This window comes from Toxotes jaculatrix, chromosome 16 (genome assembly GCF_017976425.1).
Source record: "Toxotes jaculatrix isolate fToxJac2 chromosome 16, fToxJac2.pri, whole genome shotgun sequence".
NCBI lineage: Eukaryota > Metazoa > Chordata > Actinopteri > Toxotidae > Toxotes > Toxotes jaculatrix.
Window position 1 is genome coordinate 17,885,196 of NC_054409.1, and position 9,856 is coordinate 17,895,051.

Here is a 9,856-nt window from a genome sequence, read left to right on the forward strand (position 1 = left end):
TCACTACCAGATAGAAATGGGTCTATATGCAAAATATGCAAATATGCCTTGGTCTCGTTTGGAGGCTCATGATGAACAAGAAGAAAAGGAATGTATACAGATTTTTAAGCAGCCGTGTGTGCTGGCAAACTGGCAGTAAAGTTAAGATTAAAAAAAAAAAAAGACTTAAAATTTTCGGAGCAAAACTGTTTTGTAACTGAATACCTGTTTCTACCTGTGCAATTATTTAATTTGAGAAAACAGGGAAATGTCACATTCTGACTTTCACGATCCCTCTTGTCTGCAGTCATACAGTACCTCTGACAGCAGCCTCGCTTCTACAGGCGTCTCAATGTGCTCTCCAGGTCACAGTCCATCCCATGCACCCCCTCTCCCATTCTTAGGTCCAAGCTTCATAGCCCTCTCATCTGCCGATACAGATGTTTCCACATCAGTCAATAATCCAGCCTAGCCCCCTTATGCCAAGGATTAACACTAGCCGGGTCCAATCCAGCCACATGGGACGAGGACAGGAAAGACACACAAGACAGAATGAAAAGGATCTGCATCAATGAACTGCTGGGTGTTCAATAAATTGCACTTTGTTGGCAAATTTTGCAAAATGTAGAAAGTAATGTTGCATTAATGAAATAAAAATAATGGAAGACATGATCATATTCTATAACAGTAGCAGTTTCCCAAGGTTAACTCCTCTCAAAGTAACGCAGAAATCAGTACTGACACATGTGAACTTATCTCTTTCTGACAGGTTTTCGCCAAGCTGTTCAAAATTGTAGAGGTTGTGCAAAACAACCAGCAAAACTTTGAGATACAGTAGTTCAAAGTGACATGTGGCAAGATGAATACTTGGGAACTATGGTGCGACAGAAGCAGGTTTTAATGACAACAGATGGCTTGACAGGATTATGAAACACACACAGGCGCGTGCGTTTAACAGAAACACAGGCACAGGAGATGATGAATCCCTAGGAAAAAATACTGAAGAGGATTGAAAGTGTTTGAACAGGCTTGGGGCTATTTCCTTCATAATTCAACTTTATATGGCAAAGAAACTTGGAAGCCACTGTCTGACCCTACTGCTTGCATCATGTTTTATTTTAATTAGTTTAATTGGGTACTTAATTTGCTCTCCCAGGCTTGGCATCCACTGCACACCTAACTGTCTTGGAAGTGGATCAGTGTTAGGCCCTTTTCTCATCTTTTAATTTTATTTGTTTAACTTTTTTTTTCTAAAGTATTTCACGAATAATTTGATTCCCCATCAGAAAAAAAACACGCTCAGACTGAGGGACAAACTGGCAATCACTTGCACTAAAGTCCTTAGGAAAAAATAAAAGTGAGCAGACGCTTCTATTAGTAAAATGAAGCTAATCCATGAGAACATAAAACTAGGTACACATAGATATTCATATAGGTGGCCAAAGTTTTGTATGACAGGCCTAATGGATCTTTCTGTAGGAGATCCATTGAGCAGTTTTATAACGCAGCACAGCGCAAACATGGCTTTCATTAAACTTTCACTAATTAAAGTCTCCTCATCTTATTAGCCCGAATAATTGATTTAATTTGTCTTAGCTCGACCATTGGCTGTGACCTCTACTTAGTTAATTAATTAATTGATTTAGCCCAAGTGTATTTGGAGGAGTCAAAGAGGATTTTGACATGTTGCCCCTTTAATCTTGCTTACTCTAGACACTCTTTAGGTCATGATGGCAATGTATTGGCAAAGGTTTTTGGGGGGCGGGAAGTGAAGATTTAGCTGTGGATGGCAACTGCCACTTCACAAGTCTACAAGTGCAGAGTAGATTTGTCCTTGTGCAGTTTGTCAGTGAATGAAGAAGTAGCCTTGGCAATGACATTTTAAAAGCACCATTCTTCAGTTACTTTCAAACTTGGAAATAAACTTACCACACAGAATATACTTACTTCCAATACTTCCCCTGGCCAATCTCCTCCTTCGGGGAGAGAAGGTAATACTCTAAAGGTCTTCATGTTTTGGAAGCGAAAAAATACGAGTCAATAATATTGCCATAATGCATGATTAGAACCAGTATACATCCTTTACAAGGGCACTTGGATGCCTAAATCACTAGCGTCCACTTTAGTGACATCGTTTTTCTTGGTAATGGTACAAGACAGAGGAGCTTCCTCAGCTTGGATGTAGTTATTAACCAGATGTAGGGGAAAGGCAACATCTAAACTTGGCACCATTTAGTGCCATTTGCAGCTGTAATGGTGCTGTATATGCCCATTTATCAAAGAATCCAATAATGCATGAGCTGGATTTTGTTCAAAGAAGCCTGTGTAGGAAGAGAGACAGTCTGCTACCGTGCCCTTGAATGTACTGTTGATCACTGGATTTTAAAAGCATTGGAAGACACAGTGAAACCTGAACAAACAGCACCCTCCAGTGGTACAAAATCAAAATGTTGTCTCTTGTGTGCTTTTCTAGACCAAAATTCAACAAGCATCTCATCCAACTGTTTCTCATGAATAAGAGAAAATATAAGTAAATGTTTTTGAAATTACAAACAAATATGAAAAAAGAAAAAAAATGGCTCAACGCAAATGCATTTCATTCCACTTACGTATGGTATGATTAACATTTTTAGAGATAAATCTGAAAAAACTTCTCCTATTGTGGGCCTGTGTTCCTGTGAGGCAGATTAGATCAGATCTCCCATTATGAAACACCAATTTGTGACTTGGCATCACAACTAAATTCAAACATTGCTTTGTTTTGTTTGATCAGTGAGCCTTGGAAATAGGTCAACTCATGTGATTAGGACTAATTAAAAAGAAACAGCTGATCTGCGTTGGGTAACAGTGGGCTGAAGAGGTGTCCCAGTCAGTTTCGACAAGATTTTAGAAAGTATTTGATTTGACTTACAAACTTAAACAAAGTTAAAGTGTAACCAAATTAATAGTAACTTTAAGAAATCCAGTAATCAGGACTCTCACTTGGCTGACATAAATGTGAACTCACATGGGGCTCATTTTGACATTGTGTCCTTTACCCTTGATCTCCACGTGTCCTTTCCTCCAGTGCCAACATTATTTATACCTGACAAAGGAATTTGCTTCTTCACTTCCTGACAAGCAAGGATAACCTTTGAGGCACTTTTTTTCCTCTAAATGACCACCATTAATCTTCTAACCAGAAAATAGTGCAACCTGTTACAAGTATACATTCTCAAGGGAGTTACAGAGGAAGATAGACAGGAAAGTTTGCTGCTAAATGGAATCAACTCAGCTGGGACAAGAAGTACAACAACCTGTGCTGCAGCTTCTGGTTCCAAAGGGAACCAAAGGTCCAAAAATCCAATTCAGGGCAAAGATAAAGAAACTCGTCCAGCTGAATGTAAGAATCTGAACCAAGTTACTGACAAAATGAAAACTCAGTGATTTACAGTACATGGAAGTATTTCCAGTTTCTGACTTCAAGATATTTGTGTGAGATTTCAAGTTTTCAGCACCTACTATTTATACTATTTACTATATATACAATGTTTGAGTAGTAGGCTGTATTTTTAAGACTACAGTTTGAGACTGTAGTCTTAAAAATCATTCTTTTAAAACCATACAGAAGTTTACAGGTGCAAGATATGAGTACAGTTCATATATTGTTTGGTGCACAGTAGAATAGAAACAATAGAGTAGCTATTGTAGCTAATGTCTAAGCTTGGATGGAATAACACAGAGATGGATTTTTGTACCTTAAACTGAATAACATGGTGTCGGGTCAGTAAGCAACTATAATTGATGGTAATGTTGATTAAATAGAATTCCTGTAACAAATATCCTGATATGGCGTTTGTCTATCAGTACTGAAAGTGAAAACTTCTCTTTTTCTGAAGCAAGACTTGGTTAAAAAATGTTTGTCACAGTTCAGCACTGATAAGCTAAAGATCAAGTTAACACAGAAGAAATAAGATTGCATGAGCAAGTGATGATGAAAGAGAGCACTGAAAGCAGCTCTTGCAATGAATTCGGCACAAGCACTGGCCTGACCTTGAGCTTCAAAAACTCTTCATCAGAAAGATTTCATGGAAAATACTTCAGGAAGAGAAGCCATTTAGGTGAACAGAGAATGCAATAATGCTGTCTACAACACACTAAATATAGATGGTAAGTGGATTTAAAGGCCAGAGTCCGTTGCCTCTGGCCAACACATGATTTTTATCATAGCTTTGATGTTCACTGAGGTAGCAGATTACACTTCTGACATTTTGTTTTGAATGAAAATAGATGAGATATGATGACCAGAGAGTTTGTGAACCAGGATTCAATACAAAAGCACCTACTGTACAAAGGGAATTCACTCCAGGCCTTTAAGGCACCCTGGTTAAATGATACTGGGCAATTTCAAGAACATTAGAATCTACTGATATTATGTTGTTTTGTGAGGTATTGGAAGGTGTTTATTTGAGTCATGGACTGAACCACCACAACTCCTACACACTCACAATGAAAAGCACTTTGAAGACATTCAACGACAGGGAGCGCTTTCTTGTGGACTTAGAAAATACTCCCCGTTCTAATAAATACAGCCATTTTAGTTTGTGTGGCCATAGCTGACTTCAGATTTTGGCTGCAACTCAAATAATTATGCTATGGATTTCATCACTAAACTCAATCATGATGTGAAAGCACAGTACATGGATAAATATATTCGGCCTCAGTGACAGCTTTATATATGTTTGATTAAATATTATAAGGTTTGTTTTTCTAATTTTGCATAATACACCTTTAAATTCCCAGCAGAGTGATCCAGCACACTATTAACAACCGTGATAAACTCTTTTTTTTTTCTTTTTCTTTTTTTAAAAAGCCTGTATTTATTATAATTTATGGTCACCTGCTGCCATCTGGCTTGCTGACAGATAGGTGAGATGTAATCATTCAGCCAAACCATAAATCTGCCCAGTGAAGGTTACTTGATGTACAGAGCAAGAGGCTGGAACACATTTATGTGGCCGCTACACTTCTGAGGACGTGCATGCAGCACTGTGCAACCTTGTGAAGTTTACACACACATGAATACAAATGCACACATGCCCTTTGAAATGTCTTTCTACAAAACTGCTGAAGGTATAGTACAGACAGGTCACAAGTTTAAGGACTCCAGAATCCTTTGGCAGGTATAAGTATGACATACATTTGTGGCAGTAAAGGGGGGAAGTTACCCAACTGCCTAACATGAGTGTTGCAGGTAGACAGGTCATGTCCTGAAAACTTATTTTTCTATTCAGCGTCTTATGCTGAGTGGTTACATGAACGCTCCATTTTCTGCCAAACAGCTTTGGTTATTTCACAAGAGCAATTTTCCGTATGTTTTGCGTTAAGTGAGCTTTTCTCTGAGATTAGAAGCGGATGGGAAAAGGCAGTGTCACTGATTTCTATTCACTACTATTGTCATTTAATAATATTTTAATCTGAAGATTTTGTGTTAAAATCTTGATTTTTTTGTTTTCAAACTTGAATTGTATTTGCTGCCCATTCATTAGTAGTTAACAGTTTGCTGTAACAGCAAAACGTTTAAAATTTGAAACCACATTGTCAGGGGCTTTAAAACCATAACAACGTAATAAACATTTCCCCACATTTGGAATTTATCAACAGCTGTTGACACCTTTTTTGATGCTCTAGTCTTCTAAACTTGTGCAGATGTGGTCAAATGTCCCTCAAATCACAAGGAACATCCTCAGAACATATGGTGATGGTTGTGTTATTGATCTTAAATTCTCCTTTCAATTAAGTTGCAGAGGAAATCACTTGCTTAATCCACTGAATCATGATTGCACAAACAAAACACACACACACACACACACAGAGCGGCTACAGTGCAAGCAACAAGCCTGCAGAAATGTTTGCTGACTGTGTGCTTACTGGGGAGATTTTTTTAAGCAATTCATTAGAAATAGTGCAGTACATGTATTTTATTTTAAGTTGAAATCCTCTCCTGAGTAGCACTTCCCCTTTAACTCGGCAGCTGTCGTCACAGCAGGGTGACTCGTATATTTTGCGACAGGACGTACAACCACCGGCTTTCCGTCGCTGCCTCATCTCCGCTGGAAAAAAAGAAAAAAAGCAAAAGAAAAGAAAAATCAAAACAGCTCATCGTGGGGGGAAAAAAAGGAAACCAAATCCTTTGTGTTTGTGTTACGGCCAGCTGTTTATAATGTGATGCAATGCACCAGTCTTCTGAGAATCAAACACCATTCGTCCAGGCGTTTTTTTATTGAGGAGGAAGGCGTCGTAGTGTTGCATGTAAGATTGCCATTTGGTTCCGCACGATCACTTATTTCTAGACCACAATATGGATGAAAGGTGCTTTTTTTGCATAGGAGATGGCGCAAGCCATGTTGAAATCATTCAAATATGATCGGTAGCTTCATGCTCAGACAGAGGCTTAAACCCGAAATGTAATTATTGTTTTCAACTCAGGGAAATAAAGAGTGCACAGGCCTGCGCTGCCTGTGTTAGGCTTGCAGCAATGTGTGCATGTGGATTTTGACGGTGTGTCAGAAAACATGCAGTAACCATGTAATTTTTTCACAGAGCCTTGTTGCATTTGATGTAGAAAACGTTGCTGACCGGACTTCACTGCAGACAGACACAACCAGCTGCCACATCTCAGTCCTGGGCTCATGTAAGAGCCACTCTTAGCTCCACAACCAAATGAAGCTAACTGACTCCTCAGAAGCTGCTCTCACAGAGGACTCCACCTGTTACTGGGACTCCTGTGCACTGTCCTGGGCTCCAGTAGCCCACCCATGCCTGTGATCCCCATCCCACGGCGGGTGCGCAGCTTCCATGGCCCCCACACCACCTGCATGCACTCGGCCTGTGGGTCGACACACACCTCCAAGCTAGTGCACACCAAGTACAATAACTTTGACCTCTACTTGCGCTCACGTTGCATGTACAGCTTCCTGCGTTTCCTCCTATACTTTGGCTGCAGTCTGCTGACCTCTCTGCTCTGGGTGGCGCTCTCCGCTCTCTTCTTCCTGCAGTACGTCAGCGTGCGCGTTCTCCTGCGGCTGCAGTACAAGCTGTCTGTCATTCTGCTTCTGTTAGGGCACCGGCGCCTGGACTTTGGGGTGCTTAATGACCTGATCATCTACAGCATGCAGATCACCATGTTTCTGGTGGGGGGGCTTGGCTGGTGCTTTATGGTGTTTGTGGACATGTAGCTGTGATGTGAGCAACACGGGAAATGTAGTGTATGAAGAATGTGTGTAACATCTGATCTCTGACCTTTAAGCCAGTGGCTTAAAGAATATAGAGTTCAGTTCTTTACAAATGTTAGTCCTATATCACTCAGAGAAAACCACCTGGTTGCTCAATATCGAAAATGATGCATGAAGTCAGTCTGAACATGGGCGTCAGACTTGAGTCATCGTGTAGGACTGTCAAGGGTCAGAATCTCTTACATTTCTATTGTATTTTCACGCCATTTGTAAACTGTTTTCACAAATTTGAAGGGCGTCTTGACTAGAAACTCTTTTGTTTACAATAATGGAAAATGTGAATGTCAAAGTCAATGTTGCACGGAAAAGTGACTCATTACATAAATGATGTGCATCATGGCTGTGTGATGCAAGGCAGTCATGAGTGCCAAAATTGCACAAGTTGCGCCCCAAAAAGAAAAGGTGTACCATGAGTCCCAGGTTGATATTACTTAGATTATGTTGTGTGTAAACACAATACCATGTAAATATCCATATATCACAGAGATGAAGCTGATATACACGTATGGTGGATAGAGTGACCAAAACAAGTGAAATTATCAACAACAGTGTGTATGATGTTGTTTTGTGGAAAGGGTGGGGCAGAACAGGGGTAAGGGCACTGTGTAAGTGACAAACATAACATTTTTTTGTAAAGTTATTTAATAAATTTTCTGTTGATGAAATGTTTTGTGCTTTAAAATGCATGGCCAAGTGAATGTGTTTACTGTGTTGTCTAACACCCATGATGGCATGCCTCAAGCTGTGTCATAAGAGTGTGTGACAGTTCAAATTGAGAACGGCTTTGGGTCAAGTGTTCCGTCAGTCGCTCTTCACATGGTTTCAGAGCTGATCTGACAGACTTCTCTGTTTAGCTTCCCTCAGCACACAAACACCAACCACAACTAGACCCCGCTGTTTCTGCCAAGCATAACAATGGAAATGGCTGTGTCCCAATCGCCTTATATAGCCTCATTTTCACATAGCATGAAGTATGTTTACAGGAACTAATGAGAGCACAACAGGTTGAAGCACTGAAATAAGCTTTTTTTAACACTTAACCTGGTAGAAATAAGTATCTGAAATGATATTTTCTGTCATGTACAAGTCTCAGCTTAGATTTCCATGTTTACCTTTCACTAACACAGGAAACAAAGCAAAAGAGGCTGGAAACTACCAGAGGGCCCATCTTTAGATATGAACTTTTGACACAGTGGCTGGTGGCCTGACTGAGACATGCTTGAGACTGGTATGGCCTCAGGCCGTAAATGGATAATCAGGGGGCAACAATAAGCTTTTGTTCTGAGGATCAACACATCATATGCCTCATACTCTGAGCCGGGCCGATCTGACAGCCCAGTTACACCAGAGGAGAACTAGAGAACATGAGTTGTCTTGTGGTGCCAGCATGGTGCTGTACTTTAAGTAATCCTGATGATTTAGTCATTCATTGCTTATACATTTTCATTTCTTCTTTTTCTTTCAAAAACTGAAGTTGTTTACTTAGTCTGACTGACTTGTCAGTTTTGTTTTGTGTTGTTTTTTTTTTTTTTGTCCTGATCATTGATCAACATCGACATCTCTTCTGCATTTCATCACATACTTCCAGTTAAGATCTTGAACTTTGATCCCTACATTTATTTAAAATACAGAACATGGGATATTGTGTGGCAAATCTATGCATGAAACTGAAATATTTAGCATATGCTAGAGCACCCAGAATGAGCCAAAAACTGCTGACTTTAAAACGATGACTTCCTTGCAGTAAAAAGAAGTGTATCATCCTATTTCAACTTAATTCATCCCATTGTTACAGACCACTGAATGTGAACTTTGGCCTACTATAGTGTGAGAAGACCACAGTTCAGTTGAAGCTAACAAAATCAAGCTGTCTTTTTATTAGGCTACAGTTACAGCTTTTAATGGTTTAGTTGAGCAATGAGCCACAATGAAAAAAAATCTTTAATTTCCCTGCAAACATTAATGAAGACATAACTGTTCTAATGGCATACGCCTCAGTACAATAAGATCATTATAAACTCACTGTTGAATTCCACAGACACATGATAGTCCCTACAGGAATATTACTGTGCTGCCATAAACTTTTTTTTTTTTTAAATAGCAAGAGGTACAATAAGCACACTGTAAACTATTAAACCATCAACCCACTGTAAGCTCATATAGAAATATCACAGGACAGTTACAGAATTAAGTCTCATCTTACACACACTGACAAAACAGACACAACATTAGAAGTTAGAAATTATAAACTAAAGAAAGCCATAAAAGATCATTCCGCGCCATTATGGAGAGAAGAGATAAACAGCAATGTCAGATGCGTTAAAAGTGACCGGTATATTAGTATGTGGCCTGCGCATTTAAGCTTATACGGGCGCCTGCAGTACAGGAAAGTTGACTTGAGGTCAGGCCGCCAGCAGTTGGCGCTTATAACGTAGCAGAACAAGCACACATGCGCATCATGTTGCCTGAGCTGTCATCACATAAGGACACGTGAGGTATCCACACATGTACATTTTCTTTAGGCGCTCAACAAGGCACCCCTGTCCTCCTAGCAGCCTAAAACATGTCGCCTTCTTTTTTTTTTTTTTTTTTTTTCTTTCAGT

The 9,856-nt window shown here is 39.7% G+C and overlaps 1 protein-coding gene across 1 annotated transcript; it reads left to right on the forward strand.

Moving 5' to 3' along the window:
- The first annotated feature begins 6,035 nt into the window (after positions 1 to 6,035).
- LOC121195551 (transmembrane protein 250) lies at positions 6,036 to 7,862 on the forward strand. Its single transcript, XM_041059092.1, has 2 exons — positions 6,036 to 6,270; positions 6,562 to 7,862. Exon 2 carries the CDS (start codon positions 6,777 to 6,779, stop codon positions 7,194 to 7,196), a length of 420 nt encoding a protein of 139 aa, XP_040915026.1. The 5' UTR covers positions 6,036 to 6,270; positions 6,562 to 6,776; the 3' UTR covers positions 7,197 to 7,862.
- The last annotated feature ends 1,994 nt before the right edge of the window (positions 7,863 to 9,856 follow it).

What these genes read in the sequence shown, in the direction of transcription:
- LOC121195551 (XM_041059092.1), top strand. Translation starts at nt 6,777, where the DNA reads ATGCCTGTGATCCCCATCCCACGGCGGGTGCGCAGCTTCCATGGCCCC.